At 52.6% G+C, this 22,148-nt stretch overlaps 8 protein-coding genes across 8 annotated transcripts; 3 read left to right on the top strand and 5 right to left on the bottom strand.

The window, feature by feature from the left end:
• Positions 1-1,211: 1,211 nt before the first annotated feature.
• Positions 1,212-4,380, top strand: N0V89_004221 (uncharacterized protein; the record flags this gene model as incomplete). The annotated part of the gene is made up of 4 exons (XM_056213009.1): positions 1,212-1,476; positions 1,526-2,270; positions 2,323-3,113; positions 3,167-4,380. The coding sequence occupies 4 exons, from the start codon at positions 1,212-1,214 to the stop codon at positions 4,378-4,380; spliced, it is 3,015 nt and encodes a 1,004-aa protein (XP_056073317.1).
• Positions 4,381-7,205: 2,825 nt separating this feature from the next.
• N0V89_004220 (uncharacterized protein) lies at positions 7,206-8,012 on the top strand (the record flags this gene model as incomplete). Its single annotated transcript, XM_056213008.1, has 1 exon — positions 7,206-8,012. One exon carries the CDS (start codon positions 7,206-7,208, stop codon positions 8,010-8,012), a length of 807 nt encoding a protein of 268 aa, XP_056073316.1.
• A 142-nt stretch (positions 8,013-8,154) lies between these two features.
• Positions 8,155-9,270, bottom strand: N0V89_004219 (uncharacterized protein; the record flags this gene model as incomplete). The annotated part of the gene is made up of 2 exons (XM_056213007.1): positions 8,155-8,243; positions 8,295-9,270. The coding sequence occupies 2 exons, from the start codon at positions 9,268-9,270 to the stop codon at positions 8,155-8,157; spliced, it is 1,065 nt and encodes a 354-aa protein (XP_056073315.1).
• Positions 9,271-11,996: 2,726 nt separating this feature from the next.
• N0V89_004218 (uncharacterized protein) lies at positions 11,997-12,846 on the top strand (the record flags this gene model as incomplete). Its single annotated transcript, XM_056213006.1, has 2 exons — positions 11,997-12,189; positions 12,245-12,846. 2 exons carry the CDS (start codon positions 11,997-11,999, stop codon positions 12,844-12,846), a joined length of 795 nt encoding a protein of 264 aa, XP_056073314.1.
• A 1,826-nt stretch (positions 12,847-14,672) lies between these two features.
• N0V89_004217 (uncharacterized protein) lies at positions 14,673-17,359 on the bottom strand (the record flags this gene model as incomplete). Its single annotated transcript, XM_056213005.1, has 3 exons — positions 14,673-14,697; positions 14,841-17,070; positions 17,173-17,359. The coding sequence occupies 3 exons, from the start codon at positions 17,357-17,359 to the stop codon at positions 14,673-14,675; spliced, it is 2,442 nt and encodes an 813-aa protein (XP_056073313.1).
• Positions 17,360-18,337: 978 nt separating this feature from the next.
• N0V89_004216 (uncharacterized protein) lies at positions 18,338-18,991 on the bottom strand (the record flags this gene model as incomplete). The annotated part of the gene is made up of 1 exon (XM_056213004.1): positions 18,338-18,991. One exon carries the CDS (start codon positions 18,989-18,991, stop codon positions 18,338-18,340), a length of 654 nt encoding a protein of 217 aa, XP_056073312.1.
• Positions 18,992-19,708: 717 nt separating this feature from the next.
• N0V89_004215 (uncharacterized protein) lies at positions 19,709-20,150 on the bottom strand (the record flags this gene model as incomplete). Its single annotated transcript, XM_056213003.1, has 2 exons — positions 19,709-19,920; positions 19,973-20,150. The coding sequence occupies 2 exons, from the start codon at positions 20,148-20,150 to the stop codon at positions 19,709-19,711; spliced, it is 390 nt and encodes a 129-aa protein (XP_056073311.1).
• Positions 20,151-21,260: 1,110 nt separating this feature from the next.
• N0V89_004214 (uncharacterized protein) lies at positions 21,261-21,842 on the bottom strand (the record flags this gene model as incomplete). The annotated part of the gene is made up of 1 exon (XM_056213002.1): positions 21,261-21,842. One exon carries the CDS (start codon positions 21,840-21,842, stop codon positions 21,261-21,263), a length of 582 nt encoding a protein of 193 aa, XP_056073310.1.
• Positions 21,843-22,148: the final 306 nt, after the last annotated feature.

The following is a 22,148-nucleotide window of genomic DNA, read 5'->3' as shown; positions in this document are numbered from 1 at the left end:
CGGAATGATATTCGACATACCATGAGGTTCAAGGTCTGAGGTTCTACCTAATGTAGAAGGTATCGACGTTATCATGCAGATACGAATGTGCCTAGATACGCTCGCGCAAAAGGAAGCTGGGCATCGCACTATGCGGTCACGAGTATGGAGAAGGACGCTTGTACCGCCCAGTCACTCCGAATCTCTCGCTCAATTGTCGCGTGAAAAATTCTTTGGGTTGATGCTCAAGTTCATTACGATACATCTAGGCCCGCAAGATTCCCTCTTCGTGCTCTGTCACCAATTATCGGTTGGAATGTCAGGTTTCGAGAACACTTCAGTGACTTCACGGTACTCAGATCTCTCGCGCGTAGTGGCGTTGATGCGGGGCGCTTGGCGGCAATGGTACGAGTATCGCTACATCCATTTATACTCAGAGCCTTCCTTTCCTAGTGTGTCGCTGGTGTTTCAAAGACCTGTGAATGATGGTCGACCAACGGGATCCCGCCTTCACGGCACTCAACGATGAAGAAAAGCTCAAAGACTTCTCCGACGTAGACTCATAAGAGAATGAAGACGACCAATATACAACAACAGCACACTCTTACAGGTTCAGAAAGCATGCTGCGCAATTCTCTTACACAAAGTACCCGTATTGTGGCAAGCCAGGCGGATACGATCTAGAATGGCCGGCGCGGGGCACATGGACGGATTCCTGAACGTCTTCAGACCATGAGTTATCGAGTCCAAAGCCAATGAGATGCACGAGTGCGAAGTTTGTTCGTGGTCGATGAGAATTACCGTGTGGCTGGCAAGCATGGTGCAATCGTGCAGGGTTAGTGACGGGAAACATGCCACCTCAGGAGATGCATCCGCCCTGGCCGTCGCCCCCATGACTCCATCGTCGACGTCCACTTCATCCCAGAGACCTGGCTTCCGAGCAACCTCGGCCCTTCTTGCCCTGGTGCACGGGTGGGTCGGTGCTTCCTGCCCCGGTCTCGCACGCGTGAGCCGTTGCATTCTCCCGGACAGCGGGACGGCGAGGAAAATCCACCAATTTCATCGCGTCGTGACCGTGGAGTCCCCGCAGCCATCGACCTTGGGACGTCGCCCTATTTCGCTAGTACCTGCATTGCAATTTGGATCGGAGCATAGCTCCGCAATGGCGTCGGTGAGGGTGCGCGACAAAATGGCGTCCACAGCCAGTCTACAGCTGCTGTGCCATCGCGACAATGAAGCTCCTCCGTGCCATCACGGCGCTGGCCCTTCTGGACTCGTGCGCGTCCGTTGGTGTACACGCACAAGCAGACACGCCTAGCCAGTATCCGCTTCACGACAATGGCTTGAACAAAGTAGTCCAATGGGACCACTATAGCTTCAAAGTCAACGGCCAGCGCCTGTTCGTCTACTCTGGCGAATTGCATTACTGGAGGATCCCTGTACCTGAAGTCTGGGACGATCTATTGGAGAAGATCAAGGCAGCAGGTTTCACCGCTTGTAAGTCTCTTCCATGGAGCTTGTTGCCAGAGTCTGACATTTTATCAAGTTGCCTTCTACGGCAATTGGGCCTGGCACAGCGCCACCAAGCAAACGCTGGACTTCGAAACCGGTGCTCACAATTTCGAGCGACTATTGGAGACTGCGAAGCGTGTCGGTCTGTACGTGATCGTGCGTCCCGGACCCTACGTCAATGCTGAGGCCAATGCGGGTGGGTTCCCGCTCTGGCTGACGACCGGAGCCTATGGAACCCTACGCAACGATGATGCTCGTTACACCGCTGCCTGGAAACCGTACTTCTCCAAGTTCTCTGAGATCGTAAGCAAACACCTTATCACAAACGGTGGAAATGCCATTGTGTACCAAATCGAGAATGAGTACGGCGAACAATGGAGCGACGTCAACACGAAGACGCCTAATGCCGCAGCCGGGCGTTATATGCAGTCGCTCGAAGAAACAGCACGGGAGAATGGAATTGATGTACCTCTGATCCACAACGACCCTAATCTGAATACCAAGAGCTGGTCGGAAGACTTTGCTCCGAATGCTACGGGCAATGTTGACGTTGCAGGTCTTGACAGCTACCCGTCCTGCTGGAGCTGCAACTTGGACGAGTGCACTGGAACCAACGGCGAATACGTCCCGTACCAGGTGATCAACTACTTTGATCACTTCGAAGAGGTTAGCCCTACTCAGCCAAGCTTCTTTCCCGAATTCCAGGGTGGATCATACAATCCCTGGGGCGGGCCCGAGGGTGGCTGCCCCGCTGATATTGGAGCTGACTTTGCCAATTTGTAACACAAACCCCCGAGCGTGCCGTGATAATCAGTACTGATATTCGGTCAGGTTCTACCGCAATTTGATTTCTCAGCGCGTCACAGCAATCTCGCTCTACATGATGTACGGCGGAACCAACTGGGGAGCATTCGCATGCCCAGTCGTCGCAACCAGCTACGACTATTCGAGCCCAATCAGCGAGAATCGACGCATCGGCAGCAAGTACTACGAGACAAAGAACCTCGCTCTGTTCACCCGAGTCGCCAAGGACCTCACAATGACCAATCGACTAGCGAACAGCACCTCCTACTCTGATAACGCAGCCGTTGCGACTAGTGAGCTTCGAAATCCTAACACAAACGCTGCTTTCTATGTCACAATTCACTCGACATCGTCTTCGGGCACAGAAGAGTCTTTCAAGCTCAACGTCAACACATCTATTGGGAGATTGACGATTCCGCAGCACGCCGGAACCATCTTGCTGAACGGTCATCAGTCTAAGATCATTGTGACAGACTTTAGCATCGGCAAGCAAAGCCTGACTTATTCAACCGCAGAGATTCTCACATATGCTGTAATTGACGGAAATCCTACGGTTATTTTGTGGGTTCCAGCAGGAGAATCAGCAGAATTTCACGTAAAGGGCGCACGCAAGGGCTCTGTCCAAGGTGCGAGTGGATCGAAGGCCAAATTCCACCAAGATCGCCAAGGTGTCGCAGCGAGCTTGATCGCAGTGAACGGAAAGAACGTACTTCAATTCGATAACCATGTCAGGGTTATCGTCGTCGATAGGCCCACTGCCTATCTTTTCTGGGCCCCCAATCTCTCTGAGGACCCCTTCGGACCTGTCGACAGATCTGGTAAGAATTCCTGATTGCGTTCTCTCTGTACATTAATTCTGACTGCGCGACAGTTCTCGTCCAGGGACCATATCTGGTTCGCGATGTGACCTCCGAGGGTAGCACGTTGAAACTTACAGGCGACGAGCTGAACGCGACCGCCATCGAAGTCTTTGCTTCCAAGCGTTATCAGTCTCTTACGTGGAACGGAAAGAAGATTCAAGTCTCGAAGACTGCGTACGGAAGTCTCACGGGTAACATCGGGGTTTCTAAGAGCAATATCAAGCTTCCGTCTCTAGCTTCTTGGAAAGTCCGTGACAGTCTTCCCGAAAAGCTTGCGGGGTACAATGATTCCGGTCCAGCCTGGGTGGAAGCCAATCACCAGACCACGCCGAACCCTACCAAACCATTGACCCTGCCTGTGCTCTACGTTGACGACTATGGCTTCCACAACAGCTTCCACCTCTTCCGTGGCTACTTCGATGGTTCTGCTACAGGTGTAAACCTCACCCTGCAGGGGGGCATGGCTTTCGGTTTCTCTGCATGGATGAACGGTCAGCTTGTCGGGTCTTACATCGGCAATTCCACTGTCGGCAAGAGTAGCCTCGTTGTTCCCTTCACTAACGCGACGATCAACAGCAATGGCACCAACGTCCTGCTCGTGGCACAAGACAACACCGGTCACGACCTTCGTAGTGGTGCGACCGATCCGCGCGGTATCCTTGGCGCAACCCTCCAAGGCTCTTCCTTCACGAAGTGGAAGATTGCGGGTGAAGTGAACGGCGAAAGGCAACTTATCGATCCTGTGCGCGGACCTCTGAGCGAAGGCGGACTCACCGCTGAACGTCTGGGCTGGCATCTCCCTGGCTTTGATGACTCGAAATGGAACTCCAGCTCGCCTTCCACGGGCTTCTCAGGAGCAGGTATCCACTTCTACCGCACTGTCGTCCCGCTCAACGTGCCCAAGGGTGTTGATGCCGCATTCTCGTTTGTCTTCAATGCTCCAGCATCGAAGGCTATTCGCGTGCAGCTCTTCGTCAACGGGTATCAATACGCGCGATTCAACCCATCTGTTGGAAATGAGGTCCGCTTTCCGGTTCCACCTGGTGTGCTCAACTACGCTGGCGACAACGTTCTTGGGGTCAGTATTTGGGCTCAAACGGAACAGGGTGGCAGGGTGGATGTTAACCTGGAGCAAGACTATGTGCTGGAGAGCAGCTGGAGCCCCAGGTTTGACTCAGAGTATCTGAGACCTGGATGGACTGAAGAGAGGTTGGAGTATGCTTAAGTACTATCTTATCATATGGGATACAGATTGACAGTATCTCAAGAATTCTTTTATTTGATGCGTGCTATTTGATTGGTGCAGTTGACGCTCTGTGTACCATCCTGTTGATGAGCTTGGTTTGACGCCTTAGTCCGATGCAATAAAGGCCTTTACCAAACCACAGCAATGAGAACAGGTATTTTCGCGAGGACAGTCCCATGTAATCAAAAACAGACTTCAGGAAACGTTCTGCATGCCTACGTTGCCGCCTAAGTGGGCGATAGATGACCAACGTGTTTCTTTGCCGATGCGAACGAACCAAGAGAAGAAAATGGACCACAGGCCTACCACAAGCTCTGATACCTTGTGTTATCCACCCTGAGCGATACACTCCCAAACCTCGTAACAAGGTACCGCCGACAGTACTGTAAAAGCATGTTCCTCTTATCAGTCCGCCAAAGCGTATGAAAGGTACCTGAGTAAGGCGATGGATGAGTGGTGCTGGCGATCTTGCTTCCATCACCAGATGACCCTAGGGGTTAGCATAGATTGTGTAGGAGACCCCAAGAACGCCTTCGGCAATAGCGCGGCCACATCAACTCGTATTGCGCTTACTGCTTCACTGCGTTCATTCAGTCCTTGGCGAAGGTGTATGTCATTTCGTTGTAGCAGTTCAGCTACACGCCGTACACATCGATAAAGGGGTCGTCAACTGATAGAGGTGCTGAATGATGACTGCTGGGACCTCTGGCTCGCCGTTGCGCAGGGCAGCCCATATTGCATGACACAGAAGATGACAGTGAGCCTCGGAAACGAACTTCGAGAGCCTCCAGCTTTCGTTAAGATAGCACGCGTAGCTGATGTTTCCTCTAAGCAAGGGTGATATCGAATGACAGCCTCGACATAAGGTTTCAAAGAGACGTGCTTGAGTTTGTCCCGTAACACAGAAGTGAGGTAATCGAATATCGCACGGTCTGTGGCGATGGCAAAGTTGACGATGTCGTGAGTGAAGGCAAGCTGCCATGTTAGGGTACATTTATCGACACGAAATCCCATATCTTCGTCATCAAGAACGGGACGCCTGTCGCCTAAGAGCCAAAGCTAGACCAAAGCTAGAGCGACATCGAAATATGTGTTGTGAAGCTGCTCTTCGTAGAGTAGGCTCAAATATTTGTTTTTTATAGTCCTTTTCGCTCCGAGGTAACGCTATTTTGGGAGCTGAGGAGTCATTTCGTTATTAAGCTTCAGCCTCTTGTATGATCCTGCACCAGCAGTATGATAGAGACGGTTAGTGTACTTCGTGAAAATTCGTCGATAACCAATTCAATGTGATGAAAATAGTGGCGATGGGGATTCAAGGCGGTTCTTTCAGTGAGATGAAATAGAACTTGTGATTGTTGATAGGTCGATAATACCAATTGCTCTGATCTGGCATATTGACAAAAAGGCATTCTATGCGCATACGTTTGAACTACTTTATTATCGTTTGCGAGAAGAATGCCCCCACCCGGCTATGGTACAGATCCCCAACCTTTATCAGTTGTATGATACATTCACTCTATTACTAGCTAGATCTTGTTGAATGCTAGCTAGATCTGTTGAATAGCTAGATCTAGTTGTGGTAGACGTTAAAATAGGGCACTAAGCTATTAAAATAGGTGTACTAACGCATTTTAACTAATTGTTGAGTAGATATATACTATGGGTAATACAGTTAATTAAAATAGGGAGCTGTACCATAGTAGGGGTGGGGGCATTCTTTTCGCAAAGCACCGATAGTACTTTTGCCGACATGCTGTATAGGTGCTTTTCATTGTATTGTTGACCTCGCCAAGAGGACGTTCTCTTTCAGAACATTTAACACGTATTGTTGGACAACGTTCGTGGGAGAAGATGTGATTTGACGTGCGGTTGTTGTCGAGTGGTCATGCCTGGGAGGAAACCGTGGAACGCGCAAGAGGCCGTTGCCATAAGCATCTGCTTTCGCGCACGCGATTACTAGCAACGCATATCAAGCTTTGATTACTTTTAGGAAGCTCATCAAAATCTCTTCAAAGATTGGGCAGAACAAGGGAACGCTCGGCGAGGCTGATCTTTGCTAACTTGATCGTCACGCCTCCACATGCTTTGACGCTGTCCCGCATTTGAGCAGTATCTGAAACATACATCTCGAATGGTTTGAATCGCTTATCTCGCGTTCGAAACAAGCGCCAGGATTATGTCCCTCACGTTTTACAGAGCAACGCTAACGCGATGGGGTTCGACTGCGCCTCCTAATAAGGCACGTCGGTGTATTTATAGCTCAAGCGAATGCCACGGGTGCCCAACTTAGAACGGCAGGAATGAGAAAGACTTTGTGCAGTCTGGAAAAGCGTCTATTTCGAGATGCGAGATATGTAGTCCGCGGTGGTTAAGTGAGAGTTATATATCATCATGAACAGTCGAGATGGCCAAGGAGTGTATCAAGTCTGGCCTGAGAAGCTTAGTCTGCAGTAATGGATAGACTACCAGATTACTCAAATGTTTACTTTCCTCCTCCGCCAGGGTCGTCAAATACGAATCCTTCGGCAACCTACTATCCGCCTCCCCCGGAACGCCCACAGCTCCCAGCGACATCCAATAGAACAAACCCGGTGCCACAAGCAGTACCCAGTCACACACCAAGCTCGTCCATATCCCAACATGCTGCCACCAATGTTAACGCATCGCCACAGCAGCATGCTGCACAGTACTCCCTTCGCCAGCGCGCCCCATCAAGTCCTTACCAGCCGCACGCGTCGGTTTACCAGGGTTCGCCCCTGCCCTCGCCCTCTCTCCTACCTCCCGCGCAACATGTAAACCGACCCATGTCGCCAGCGTTCCGAACACGCTTCGCTTCCGTGTCTCTCCACAACGCCGATCGCATCCAGTTCTTGCGCTTCCCACCGGCCCTCAACTCCCTGCTTCGCGCCACGATACTATCAGTATGGACACGCGGCATCCAATTCGAGAAAGTCTCAACCCAGCTTCTAGAGCTACAACTGAAAGGCAATCCATGGGGTGTGCATAGAGACAACCCCGAGGGACTCGGAATAGGCTCAATACGCAACGCTCTAGATCGCAATTCGGGGGAACAAGCAATCTTCGCGCAGAGACTTGTTTGTTCGCTCTTGAGGACTTTGCATGGCGAAGGATGGGTTCTCATGCAAAGCACCGACATCTCCCAAGTTCTCTGGGACGCCGACACACTTCTCTTCCGCCACCAGATGCCAGCGCCGGCACCGCAAGAATGGTTCAGTGTTGTGTTTCAATACAACAACTTCCGCTTTGTGGATGCGCCACGGGCTCTATGCCTTCGCGTATTGGAGCATCTGTCCGCGCAGAGGCTGGAGATGAAGTTCAAAGATCATGAGAAGGTGGAGGGCTGTTGCGAGGTTAAATTCACTGGCACTATGCGCAGAGGGTCGCCGTACCTCGATCCGGTGATCAATGCCGGCACGCTGAAGACTCGAATGATGTTCTTGGATCTGTTGGGGTGCATTGAGGAGAATGGATGGACGTTGTACGCCAGTGTGGAGCAGAACACAAGAGGCGACGAGAATGGCATGACGGACACTTGGTACTGCTGTAGACCTGTAGGATGGGTTGAAGGCAATCCTGTGTACCACAACTGATCGCGATATCAATAGATGCACTGACGTTATTTAGTAGTTGTTACCGACCTAGCAAATTCGTAATATGTACATGCAGTGATTCAAAATGGTATCAGAAAATGGGAGGTCATATTTCAAAAGCAAATGTAAGATAGTCTCTTTGTTACTCCACAACTTCGGGCCAACCGGAAGAGAAGTCGAGCCAGTTGAACCCAAATCGGAAGTCCTTGTAGGTTCCATCCGCTTTATTAACTGTTGCTTGTCAGCTACCATTCGTTTATCTCGTCCATTTGATGCACTCACTGTACATATAGTATAGCGCAACACGATCGACATCCGGATCGTGGGCCAGTCCTTGGCCTCCCGGCGCATACACATCGCCGTGGCTACCGAGGACCAAGGAGCCACCATTTTCTGTTAAACAGTTCCTACCATCTTTATCGGTAAAAGGACCAGTCACGCTCTCGCCTCTGCAAACCATGACCTTGTACTCATCTCCAGGTGCTTCGAGACCCTCCTCGCTCTTTGGCGTATTGCAACACGCGCCAGACGAGAAGAACAAGTAGAAGTACTTGTGTCCATTCACGTTCGGCAACCACCACATGAATGCACCCTCCATGATCGACGGATATGTTTGCGGCACAGCCGGATATGAGGTATTTCTCGCGATGTGGATTGGCGCCTCTCCTTTCCATTTCAACAAATCGGACGTGAGTGTAGTCTGGAAGAGGTGTTCCCAGGACGACCCAAAATTTAGGTACGGCGTGCACGTATCGCATTCCCGGAAGAAGTTCGCGTCGATGCGGTTGTAGCGATCGTCGGCCGGCAAGTCGACGCTGCCGTGGTCCGTCCAGTTGCCAGACTCGCCCGTTACGCTGGTGGCGACACCGATCGCAGAGTTCTGAGAGCCGATGGTCGACACACTGTAGTGGCAGTAGAAGCGTCCATCGCTGAAAAACACATTGGGTGCCCACAAGCGCTGGTCGGGATCGAGGTCTATGATGGAGCCACCGGGGAGCATCGCGCCAGCCTCGCCCTCCTTGCTAGTCCAAGGGCCGCTTATCGATGGTGCAGTTGCGATGCGCAAATTTCCTTCAGTTGTGAAGCGTAACCAAGTCCCATCGTCGCGACGAAGGACTGCAGGGTCGCGAATCGTTCCGGTACATAAACCCGAGCATATGGGATCCGGTGTAGCAAACGTCGTGGTTGCTACTGTGAGCAGAGTCAGGACAGTGGTCGGCAAGCGGTTCATGTTGGCTATCCTGAATCTAATCGGCATTCGTTGAGATGTGTTTTCACAAGCGCCCAAGCAGAGCGCCGATCGTCACATTAAGTACAAAGTGTACGGCATTCGAGCCCGGCGGTAAACGGCTTAAACGGTTCATTCTATGTGATGGTCCCACTTTTCTATAAATGTCAGGGGCGGAGAGGGGGCCGAAAGAACGCCATTGCATTCGGCAACGAGTCGACGATTTTCCTATTACATCGGCACATCCCTGTCGCGTGACCCTTGGAAACAGCTTTCAAGTCCAGACGCGATACCTTAAGCGGTATGAAGATTGCAGATGCCTGTCGGTGATCGGAACTCCCACGTACCTCGAAACGACTGGCTGTGCAAGATACGGCCGTACGTTCGCTGCGGGTAGTCGTGTGGCGGTGCGACGTGTGGCTCCTAGCGTCGTGGGGGCGAATCAAAAGCGTCTGGACGAGGAAACTCGCACTATAAGATTAATTAGTGCTTTCACTCACACTCGGGCACGGCTTCATGTTGGGCTCTTCGGTCCCCATTCACTACGCAACAGCAAGGAAAAGTCAGCCCTCAATAACATAAGCGACGGTTCCGAAAAAGCCGAAAGTCTTTGAACATGAGACTGAAAACTTCGGAGATTGTTGAGCTGCTATTAGACGTATCTTGAGATATAATTTCCTACCTAGGGTTTGACTCGGCTCTCCGCATTATACGTTGAGATCCGTAGGATTCTCAGCTTCCCAATCCGTCAGATTCTTCACCTGGACCCCTGCTCAACGTAAGCGTTTCAACTCCACGTAGCTGTGCAAACTTCACTCACCCCAGCCCTTCAATTCCGCGATCGCCTTGGCTTTGTCCTCAGCGGAGATGCTCTCGGTCGCATCCTCGATGAGTATCACCTCATACCCCAGTTTGATACCATCGATGGACGTCCCTCTCACGCAGGCGCTCGTGATCAACCCAGCGATGACGAATGCGGTGATGCTGTGCAAAGAAAGCTCAGAGTGGAGCGTCGTGAAACGGTGATATTGATTGTCTGCGAATGCTGAGTACGAATCCACACTATGGTCTTGAGCTTTTTTGATGTAGTGAACGGGCGCCCGGTATCCCTCAAGGTCCCACAGCCTTGACTGTACTCCGCCCTCAAGCTGAGCACCCCATGTACCTGGCACACAATGATCCGCGTAAAGGCTTTGATTTTCTACCTTCAGAGACGTCTCAATGAATGGGACCTGTACGCTGCCGCCGGGCTGCGACCCGGGATGGGCTGATGCAAATGAAACATGACCTCTAGGATGCCAATCTTGCGATGCTACGATAAATGGCCATTCGTGGTCGTCAAGCAACTTATAGACGTTTGGTAAAATGGAAGGAGCACGGGGGTTGTTGAGCGAGCCATTGCTAAAAGTGGGGGTACAAAGTCAGCGTAATGTCCACAAAATCAGGGAAATAGGCGAAAATGGTGTTCTAGCCCGCCACTACTGCCTGAAGATTTCAGACTCAGAGGTGTAAGGCCTGGAGTCTGAGTCTTAGACAACTGGCTAGCCTGAACACACTTTGTACCCCGAACTTGCGTACATAAAGTCGTTTTGCATGTCGATGAGGATCAAAGCGGTGCCCTTGTGCAAATTCGGTGAGTACTACCACATACCATCGATCAGTATGAGAACTACTTAGACGCGAAGCTTTGCATTGGTGTAAATACCGGGACAGCATGCACGAGCGATGCGCCGAGCATAGAGGTTGCGATCGCGGCAACGTGCCAGAAATTGGCCCCCATCTCTGCGATAGAAGCGTTCTGTTCCAACTTGAATGCTCCACAAAGGGCAATCGGGATGCCAACTCGTAGGTGGGAAGTGAAAAGTTTCTCAGTCTGTGGAGACGTCGTGAGGTCGATCTGTGGGCTGGCGCTAAGCTTATCGCAGGCATCAGGCCTGCATAAACATGGATCTTCGCCTTCACCTCGGTTCTTCTCTCGACTCCGCTCACTACATGCCGCGACCGGATGGTTTTTGGTAGTCCATGGTTCTAGGCGCAATTGCAAACGACGGTAGCGATAGAACCAGGCGACCATTGATAATGAACCATGTATACATAGAGAGTTCCAATTCCGATCGTACGGCGAGAGCGTTCGCCGCTGCCGGTTCTTTCGCCTGAAAGGTAACGGTGATATTCTTTCAGCTCGACCCTTATATTACCTCCTCTTTTCCGCACCGCAACATGTGGCGACAGCGAGATGCACTGAGCATACGATATCGTTGGGTGCCACCACAAGGTTATGTGTCAGCCAAGGCAAGCTGCTTCTGCCCAGAAATCCCTTCAGAGTATATCGGCGATCTTCAATAAATTGGCCATAGGACCATGTCCCCGCTCGGCAGAACGATGTTGGGAGATTGGAGCTGGTACTGAGCCTACAGGAAGTACACCTATTGGCTCAGGCCACCAACGTACGAAGCTCTCAATCAAGATGCGACACCCAAGCACTATTCGACAGGACGATGGAAGCGAGATACAGGTTCGAGGAATGTAGCAAACGGGTAACGTGTAGACTTCCGTTGAAGACGTGGCATATGGTGAGAAGGGATCAGAATTATTCGTTCAATATAGGGCTTTCTGGAGGGTTCGTGCTAACCTGTTCCGCCCTAGCCGGTTGCGATGTCATCATCGATCGTGTCCTAATCCGAAGTAGACTCCGAGTACTCCTGTTTACGTTCCAATTCCAACATGTCGTCCACAATCAATGTCTTCAGCAGAAGATGACGCCATGGTCTTTCGTATCTCCCGCCTCTCGAGGCATCGGGTTCGCCCTTGCTAGGAGGATACTGCAAACGACAAAAGCACCCCTGGTAGCTACTGCACGAAAGGATCTTGCAAGCACAAGAATAAAACTACTAGAAGGTTTAGATGTGGATGACAATAGATTGACTATGCTTGAACTCGACGTTTTGGGTACGTTCACCCATGTCTAGATGCACGTGCAAAGCACTCCGACTAAGCTTCACAGACGAAACCTCAATCGCCAACGCCGCCGCAGCATGCAAAGAGAAATTTGCTACACCCTCCCAGCAACTACAACTCGCCTTCGTCGTTCCAGGAATTCTATACCCAGAAAAGTCCCCAGCCCAAATCAACGCAGACGACGCGCTGCTGACCTTCCGCACCAACACTGTCGGCCCGATGCTAATAATCAAGCACTTCTCGCCCTTTCTCGCGAAAAAGAGATCCGAGCTCGGAGGCTCAGAGGAATCTCAAGGTCTCCCTCCCATCTCAACAATGGCGGTAATGTCCGCCCGCGTAGGCAGCATCTCCGACAACCGCCTTGGCGGATGGTACAGTTACCGCGCATCTAAGGCTGCTGTGAACCAGCTTGTCAAGACTTTCGACAACCATCTGAAGACAGCCTCAGGGGACAGAGCGATCTCCATTGGGCTTCATCCTGGTACGGTGAGAACGGAATTTAGCAAGGAATTCTGGGGCGGCGTGAAGAAGGAGAAGTTGTTTGAGAAGGAGTGGGTAGCTGAGCGGTTGGTTGAAGTTGTTCGGAATGTGGGGGTGCAAGGAAGAGGAAAATGCTGGGATTGGGATGGGAAAGAGGTTCTGCCTTGAGCCCGATGCGTGTTGGATGCATGTTTGCCCGGTGCACGAGGTTGATGGCGAAGAAACCCGTGATGGCGGTTCGTTACACCCGGTGCGGCAGCGACACGACATGCCTTCACAGTCGCACCCGATGACTATGCGGTCACTGTACTCCACACAACTCGTCCAGCGAGCAGTGGCGCAGAAGCACACATTGCTCTACAGATGTTGAGCGAAAACGCCACCAATGTGTCATGAGCTGTTGTTGAGCGTTGCAGGCTCAGGCTCGTTTGTCTCTGCTGTACGAACCGCTACCGGCTAGAAGGCGCATTCAGCTCAGCATCTAACGTAGCTCAGCTCAACATAATTACGCATTGCTTCAACATTTGTCCGTCTGTGCCCTTGACTGTGATTGGTTCAGGATCATCGCATTAGGCCGATTGTTCCCGAGCATAGTACCATGAGTTCCACCGCCGGCTGCGTCTATACCTCCCCGGTCACATCATGCTCGGCTGTCGTCCTATCCTCAGTCAGCCTCATTACAGGCGGTAATCGTGCGTTCTACAGCAGCGAATGCTCGAGTGCTCGAATGCCTACGTCACCTGAGCCAGTTACAATGCGCTCTTGATACGCCAGAGACTCCTACCGATTTACGTCCATCTCCGTTCGGATCTCAAGGCCGCTAGCACATCTCAGCTCACTAGGCGCTCATTTTCATTTCTCAGTGGTACTATCAAAGTAAATGATCGCCATGGGTCACACATTGATCACCAGCGATCCATCAAACGAATAATGTAACCTTACCCCAGTCATGCAATGCAGGTACACGTCCATCGTGTCACCCCCGACATCCCATTTTCTTAGCGTACTCCTAACCCAGCGTGAGCAACGTGTTTCAGGACTCGAGGCTCCTCGCATATTCGCGTAAACAGTCAGCATGGGAACGTGCAGTCGGACGTAGAAGGAAAGAGACGGCAAGGCTGATCGCGAGCATGTACGCTTCCGTGGTAGGGTTGCAGCGTCGCTTTGTATGCTGTTCTAGGAGATCGATAAGGGGGACACCTCGAGTAGAACGATATATCGACATGCTGTGGAACGATGAAGACGTTTCGCAATGCATGTGCCGTGATTCAGCCTACGGTATGCAGGTACATTCGTTTTGGGATGAATAGTAGAGAAGCAAAGGCGACAACGCTGAAGCCATTGGCTGCAATGGACTGTGCAGGCTACCAGCCTTGTCAATACACAAGCAGCTGAGGATGATCGCAAAGCAGGCTATTTCCATCTGGCAAACTATAGACTCACAAGTGTTCATGCCGCCTTCGTGGCGATAGTCGATTTGTCAGGTATAAGACAAGGCTGTCACCTGCCATACCGACGCCAGCGTCGTAGTGGCGCATAGACACACCGCCACAGTAGCATGAGCAGCGCAGCCGGTAGCGGACGCGCTGCTGCGTTACACCACGTAGAATCATCCACTAAGCCTGGTCGGTCATGTGGTCAGAGCAAAGCAGGTGAGAGAACGTGGACCAATAAAACTATTATGCGATATGTTGCGACGAAGTAGGAATATGTCGTAGGTGCATCCATGTATACTCCAGATTCTGTAGCCAACCCATTTTCATGCCAGACCCAACGTGAGTGCCCAAACCAATCACACCAGTAGCTCATGCAGCCCAGGTGTTATCCCAGCCCATACCCAACCTGTGTCCCATATGAACTCCTTAGTGTACGAAAATCGGAAATAGCGCTGCCAAAAGCCAGGGAACAAAACACTAGAAGGGAAGAAAAAGATCGCTCCTCGAGAAGTTCAAGAAGCAAAGCCGTAATAAAAAGATAGGGATATGGTAAAACGCCTAACGGAGCAACTCGCACGCAACGCTTTCGGATGAAGGTGTAAGAATACAAAAAACACGGTGGGGGAGATGGCAGGTCGAATGAGTTGCAAGGCATCGACTTGAAGAGGTATCAAGGCCATCACCCCAATAAAACTGCGACGGGTTAGCTGAAGCACGTATTGACACCGATGCACAATCTGACCTTCCCAATTCCAGTCCTGCATAACGCCTAACCAGTGCAGACGTCCTTTGACAGTGAAGTCATACGGCAGGGTCTCCGTCCCCATGACTTCTGATCGCCGCATACCTCCACTCATTGCCGACTGGACAGGCACGCGCCGTGGGGCTTCGCGAGGAGCGGGATCTATCCAGCAAAACTCCCCTTCGGCATCGAGTGTGGAGACGGGTTCTACCGCTCTGGCTTTCGCCGCCGGTTCGAGCCAGCAGAAGTCTCCCGCGTTGTCGAAATCGTCGGATGAGTTGCTAAAGTGCCGTTTCAGGGAAGGCGTGGCAGAGTAGATATTGCCGCTCATCTCCTGGTCCAGGGCGGCTTCTGCTGCATATGTATCGCGGCGACTCCAGACTTCTTTGGTGACTTCGAGACAGCGTTCGATGACACCGATCTTCATGCGGGCAGCTGTACGATCCCAGCGGTCGCAAATCCACTCTCGATCGACCGGGTCTACCAGTTCGCAACCTGCAGCCGTAAGGGGGTAGATGTGCACAATGGTCGACCGTGACCGATGGTCGACCGTGGCGAGCTCCCGTACAATCTTTTGGGCGAGTACTGCAGAAGGCAGTGAAGGTATCTCGGGTACTGCTTGGTGTAGATACAATAGCGTTGCATACTGATATGCTGTTGCCGTCTTTATGGAGTCGTGGGGGCTGGTGGTCTCGTCTTCGGGGTCCTCAATGTATGAAGGCGGCATCCAGCCTTCGAGTTGTCGCTTCAGTTCCATGGCCTGCGAGATGATGGTGGAACTGTTGGTGTCAACCCGTCGCACTTTCCTCACGAGATTTGCTACACGGCCAATGATGGGGAATAGCGTCTGTGCGCAGCCCATGAGAGGATCGAGCTGGCACGCATCGTTTTCTCCCATCTGCAGACTGTCCAAGACACTGTCGTAATCACTCGACTCATCGGTATCCGCAGAGGTCAGCCGGGCGATGACGTCGATATAAAGCCACGAGTTGCAGAGGAACTTCAAGCGTGTCAGTTCCTCGCCGCGCACGGGGTTGCGGTTGTGTTGCACAAGGGCTTTATTGATCAGCACCCTGGCGCCCTTGATGTGATTTATGCCCGTGCTGATGTGCTGGTCCCACGACTCTGAAAAAGCGAGAGCAATGGTGGTGGAAATGGCGGCATCGACACGCATATTCTCTATGCCAGATGCTAGTGCATGAACGGCGGTGCGCATGTGGTCTATCCCTTGGATGCGTAGCGCGGTCGAGTCCCTGGATTGGTGGAACGATGTCATGGATAGCATGGCGTGGTACAAGGCCGGACAGTCGTGCGCCAACGGCCATATGAGGGTACGCCACGGGTTTTCGGTAGGGCCGTCCTTGACGGACAGGATGCCGCACGTCTCCTGGTCAAACCGCCGCGTCAGCATTTCGGGCGATGTCATGGAGAGGCGTGGCCGAGCGAAGAGAGTGAGTTCCTTTGTGTCTGTAGACGAAGCAGACGAGTCGGACGGGGCAGGCGAGGGAAGCCGCATCATCCAGTCGTCTTGGTCGAAGTCGCGCGGTATGTCCTCGATGTCTTGGTCCATTGCATCTGGCGGCGGCGTGAGGCCGGTGGGCTGATAAAAGGCTTCATGCTGCTCGCGGAACGATATGTACTCTTCGGGCAAGTTTGTCAGGTCTGTGCCGGGTAGCAGTAGATCCACCAAGCGTGGCGACTGGCCTGACGAGACACTGGACGCAAGGGTCGTCCTACTGGGTCGCGTGTCGGCACCTTCTGCCTCGAACACGCTGTTTGTGCTCTCGGAACCAGGTGCAAAGCTCTCCACGGGAGACATGGCCGGTGGCGCTAGCAGGTACGGTTGATGCTGCGGTAGTGCGAACATGCTGGTCATGAGGGCCTGCGAGGGCTCCGGGAAGGCTGGGAGCGGGTGAGGGTGCGGGTGCGGGTAAGGCGGTGGATAGAAGGCGTTGCGGTGGGTGTCGTAGCTCGGCGGTGCATGGTGGGCAAAGTGATGATGGGGCGGGGGCATAGGTCGGGCGAGGAGAGTTCTTCTTGACCTGGCGGTGGTCTTGGTCGCAAAGGTGGTGTCTTCGAAGGGCCGCCACTTGAAGTCCTTCTTGTAGCCGCCGCACGCGACGCTCCGTCGAGTGCATTGCTTGCACGTCGGCTTCGTCTCGTCGCACTTCAGACGCTTCGCCTTGCACGTTATGCAGCCTGCAGCGCCAGGGACTATCAGCAACGGCTCGGCCCACCTTGGTCAAAGGAAACGCCAGCAACGACGACGACGACGACAACAACAACAACAACAACAACAACAACAACAACACGCACCGTTGCGGCTCTTGGTCTGCTTGCGCTTGACCACGGCATTGGGCCCGGCGACTGCTGCTTGCAGAGGCTCCTTCCCCGCCGGCCTCTGCGGGCTCCGCACTTGCCCCGGCTTCGACCCGCGTACCGGGCTCTTATCTGCAGACTTGAGGAAGAGCGGAGGCGACTTGACGGTGATGGTTTCTGCCATGGTCGGCGGCCAGACGGGGGCCCAGCATCTGCGCTGCCGAGGAGACGAGTGCTTGCGGAGAGTGCGTCTGCGTGTGTGTGTGCGTGGGCGCTGGCATGCGGATGCGGATGCGGTCGTATCTAAAGTGGAGCGTTTGGGGCAGCGGGCAGCCTAGCAGCTAGCAGCAGCTATCAGCGCATCGCCAGCGCCCTTCCCCGGGATCCCCATGGCGTCTCCACCACCCGCCCAAGCCCTGGTCACTGCATGCATTGATTCCGTCACCCACAATATCCCCTGTGTCGCCGTAACCTGCAGCCTGCTCGAGTCCCGCAGCACGTGTGCCAGCCCCGAGGAGCCCCCGTCCGTCTGTTTCACGCGCTGCCGTCCAAACGAACCTGATCGTCGTCGGAGCGCGAGCTTGTCCCACCCACCCCGTTGCGTAGCACCTCGCTCCCAAACCGCCCGTTACTCGGCGACCGACACCCGCCGCCTGACACCCGCCACATGACCCAGACGACCGAGGAGCAGAGTCTGGACTCTCAGCAGTTGAGGCCGCCTGGAATGGTGCTGCACTCGACGAGCCTTGTGCGACACTGAATCAGCCTCAGCTCATTCTTCGTGGTCGAGAACGTCATGTCTGATCTGAGACTCGCTTTGGCGCGCGCCTCTCGTCGAAGCGACGTAAGCGAGCGCTTCCACGGCGGGCAGGTCGTCATGGCCATCGGGGCAGTACCTGTCGATCGGAGCCAAGGAACATCTTGAGAAATCCCACGCCATGACTATCAGAACAGTCGACGGATGGATGCGTTACAACCAGACCACTCATGCTATTGTCAATTGCAAGTGGATATTGAATTGGAATTTGATTGTGGTGTGAGTGTGACGAAATATGAACGAACAATACCAGACGCAATGGGATATTATCTAATGGTTGAGACGAGATGCACTCAGACAAGACACGGCGAGCAAACAAAAAAAATCAACATCAGCGGCACACATCTACTTTGCCACAAACCTACTCAAATTGCCCCTCACGATCGTTGTAGCGAGGGGCATCTTCTCTTTGAACGGCTGAAGATTTGACTTGTCAGTCGTCATGAACTTAGCCAGATCAACATCTTCGTGTAAGTTGGGAGTCACCCCTGGCACGATGGGAGGAAGCTGAGGCGCAGGCTCTGGGTCCCACCGAAGCGGCGGCCCCTTGGGCTGCAGCTCTGCCGGAAGACTGCTTCGGAAGTCATACACGCCCAGGGAAATCCCCAACATGCCGGGATCACTTACAGCGCTAGAGTAAGATGCTGCGGCATGCTTTCGCATCTTTCGTCCCGCGGCCAAGGGTACTGGCACGTCTGACGACGCTTTCATAGAAGGTGTACGCTCCGCCGACCGTAGATTGGGGGCATGGGGTGGGGCTGGGTGGAGGTTGAAGGATAATTCGTCACGAGCCTCGCTAGCCAGCGGTTTTCGACGGATGCTATTGTTCATGACGCGTGACTTCGAAACCGGGAACACCATCTCAGAACTGTCAGCCACTACGTGTGAAGGCAGCTGGTCCATAGATGGTTGACGCGTGGATGCAGCATCCGGGTTTACAACCCTCAGCGTTCCTCGATCATCGGTCTGCCGTCGATGAAACGGAAGAGGTTTATCCATTCGAGGCAGATGGGAGCGAGGAAGAGTAGGAGCTTCGACATTATGCTTCGCCTGCCATGCTTTTTGCTGATTCGTGAAGTTTTGCTTGTGCCATCCAAGGACCTTATTTTCGCGGGTATCTGTGGCGTGCAATGGCCGTCGTTTTTGCGTGGGCAAGCTGGCGCTTGGTTGAGGAAAGGATGGCATTTTGCTGATCAGTCGAGTTGGTTGAGAACGAGCAGAGTTGGGAGTGGAGAGAGCAGTGGAGAGTGTGCGGTGCTACGACTTTTACTAAACAAAAGCGCAAGAAGAGAAATGCTCTTGCTGAAGAAGTGAGAGTTTTTTAATGGCATAGGAGTGAAAGGTATGCTCACTACCGCCGATGGACATTGTGCGGTCACGTGTCTGCTTCTGGATGCTAAATTCTATGGGCCGACACCCCTTGTCGTGTGATATGCCATCCATGAAATTCACTTCGATTGGCAAGCTCGGGCCCAGCTCTTCAACAATGCGTGAAGAGATTATACGCTATCCTAGAGAGGCAGTACATGAAGGCGCTGCAAAGAGTCGCATCTAAACCTCAAAGACCTTTCGGCTGGCGGAACGAGAAGACAACAATCTAATGACCAAAACTTGATGGCCATATACATCTCATATGTAGACCATACACAAATCCCAACGCTCTGCCGAAACTACCATCGCAGCCTGCCCTCAGCCTTATGCCCCGCAATCTCTCCCCTACTTTCCCTGTTCCTTCACATCCTCATCCTCGATCTTACTTTTTCTGAAAACATATGCCGTTCCTCCCGCGACCGCCGCCGCGCTACTACCCGCAACCCCCTGCACAACTGCCAGCGCCGCACCTCCGGCGCCCGCGCTCGTAAGACCAGCGAAGACACTTCCTGCTGCGACGTTTCCGATGCCTGCTTGTATGCCCGCCGCTAAGGACCCTATGATAAGTAAGCAAAGACGGTCTCGATCCAGCTAGACAAAGGTATGTACCGGCGGCCACTCCTCCAGCACCGAAGCCTACTGCGCCGAGAACCACGGGCGTGGCTACGACGGCTGCGGCGGGGGCGACGACGACGCCAACTGTTGTTTTGGGGTTCTTTATGACCCAATCCTTTGCGCCTACGGCTGCTCGAGTGACATTCTTGGCTGATTTTGGGAGGAATGACATGGCGTGAGGCTGAGGTGCGAGTGCTGCGAGAAGAAGGTAAGAGTGTAGACAGGAAAGTCGCATGCTAATGAAGAAGAGTTTATCAGTGACGGAAAGAAATGCCCATGCGAGTACTCGGCTGATGTATGTCAGTTCAGGTGCCAGGCTGTGCCAGGTGGGGGCTGTATAGACAAACCCCGCTAAGCGCCTAGGTTTGTGTAACGTTGTGAGGCAGCCATGAGGCACGAAGGATTGCAGCGGAAAACAATACAGTAGGTGAAGATCAAGCGCCTTCAAGAGAAGCCCCAAAGACACGTTGAATCGCGATGTTTTCGAGTACATCGTGTTGACGATCAAGTCGTGAGCCTACTCGTGTAGATCGGATGATCAACGTGTTGGATGATAAACGTGTTGGATGATAAACGTGTTGGATGATAAACGTGTTGGATGATCAACATGTTGAAGATGTTCTCGATGTCCACAAACTCGTAGTCGCTTGTTCTTCGTTCTTGTACTTGATCACGTCCGTCGTCCAATGTCACTTGCTCTTGTCTATTAAGACGATATCATGATGAAGGACGGCTGTAAGCTTGCTACTTAAACAAGCAATGGGAAGTGAAATATGAAGCGATGAGTCCTAAGATAACGTAATTTATAATGGGTGTCTAAAGATTAGGGCTTGATACTGTAATGTCGGCGTTCACGTTAAAGTTCATATGAGAGCCCTCACTGGTCCTCTCACCGGTCTCATTGCTAGGCTGCGGTTTCGAAGTCTTCACCCAACTATCTTGGGTATCTGCTGCTTTCGGATCAGATTATTTTCACGCAACACCAAACACTCTAGTTGCATTACGGTGGGCCACATCATTTAGCATATGCTGATCTTCTCAGCCTGAGTCAATTTGATTTAAGGAACATGGAGATATAATAGGTGCTCGAATCCTCGCATGAGTTCCGTGTGACCAACGACAACGATCCGTGTCAAGGGCTAAGATAGCCTTCGTGAATAATATCGCAACTTGATTAATATTGCATCCTTTGCAAGCCTTCCTGGGGCAATATCTTCCATTTCAAACTCATGTGGGAAAGGCATTTGCTGAATCATAGCTTTGGGACATGCCGGTATTCTTCCTATGGGAGCTTGCAGTTCGTAAGGTGTTGGCGAGAGAGCATCTCAATCATCTCGTTGATCTCATTGAGTGTAGCCTGGGAAGGCTGCACCGCAATGAGTATATGCGTCGCCTGGCTGTTTGCAGGCTGAGAAGCTTGGGTACCGGAGGCCTGGGCGGCTTGATAATGAGTAGACTGGATGTTCTGACCTGGAGTGTGCCGAGGAGCATTTCGGATAGGCAAAGTCATAGGGTGACCGGTGCCGGTAACATGACGGCCGCGTCCAGCATCTCGAGCGATGATCATCGCACCCAGACTCTCCATAGCATGAGCCACTTCCTGGAGCCTAGGTCCTACAGTCCTAGCCCAGTCTTCGATCGGTATGAGGATGACATTAGCGAGGTTTCTCGCAACATGTGGGAATGCAAGGATCTGAGCCCTATTGGTGATGAAGTCATATCTAGTCAAAATGTTTATTTGACACGTCTCAATCATGGTAGACAGCATCCAGTGAGCATGTTCTATGCCAAAGTACGCAGCGTCCATCATGCGGAGTTCGTCCCAGTACTGTGTGAGCAAGCCACCTACCCAGACAGGTTGCATATTAGAAGGATAAGTACGTGGATTGAATGTACGACCACCAGACCACATCGACAACGCAATAATGGTGCGACGAGACGTCTCCAAAGCCTGCGCCTGAACTTTGCGAACCCGCTCGTCACAAAGCTCAAGCACACGACGCTGCGCAGGATCAAGGCGTGGAACCACTTGGCAGGCCATGATGGCGCTTTCAGTGCGACAGTCGCCTGGGACATTAATGTGCTCGATTTGGGCTACTGGACAATTGAAGGGAACGCCATTCGAATGCGCATGAAAGCGAGCTTGTGAACAAGCCACACCCCTGAGGAA

This window comes from Didymosphaeria variabile, assembly GCF_027946475.1.
Source record: "Didymosphaeria variabile strain IMI 356815 chromosome Unknown scaffold_3, whole genome shotgun sequence".
Lineage (NCBI taxonomy): Eukaryota > Fungi > Ascomycota > Dothideomycetes > Pleosporales > Didymosphaeriaceae > Didymosphaeria > Didymosphaeria variabile.
This window is presented reverse-complemented; position numbering and strand designations above follow the sequence as displayed.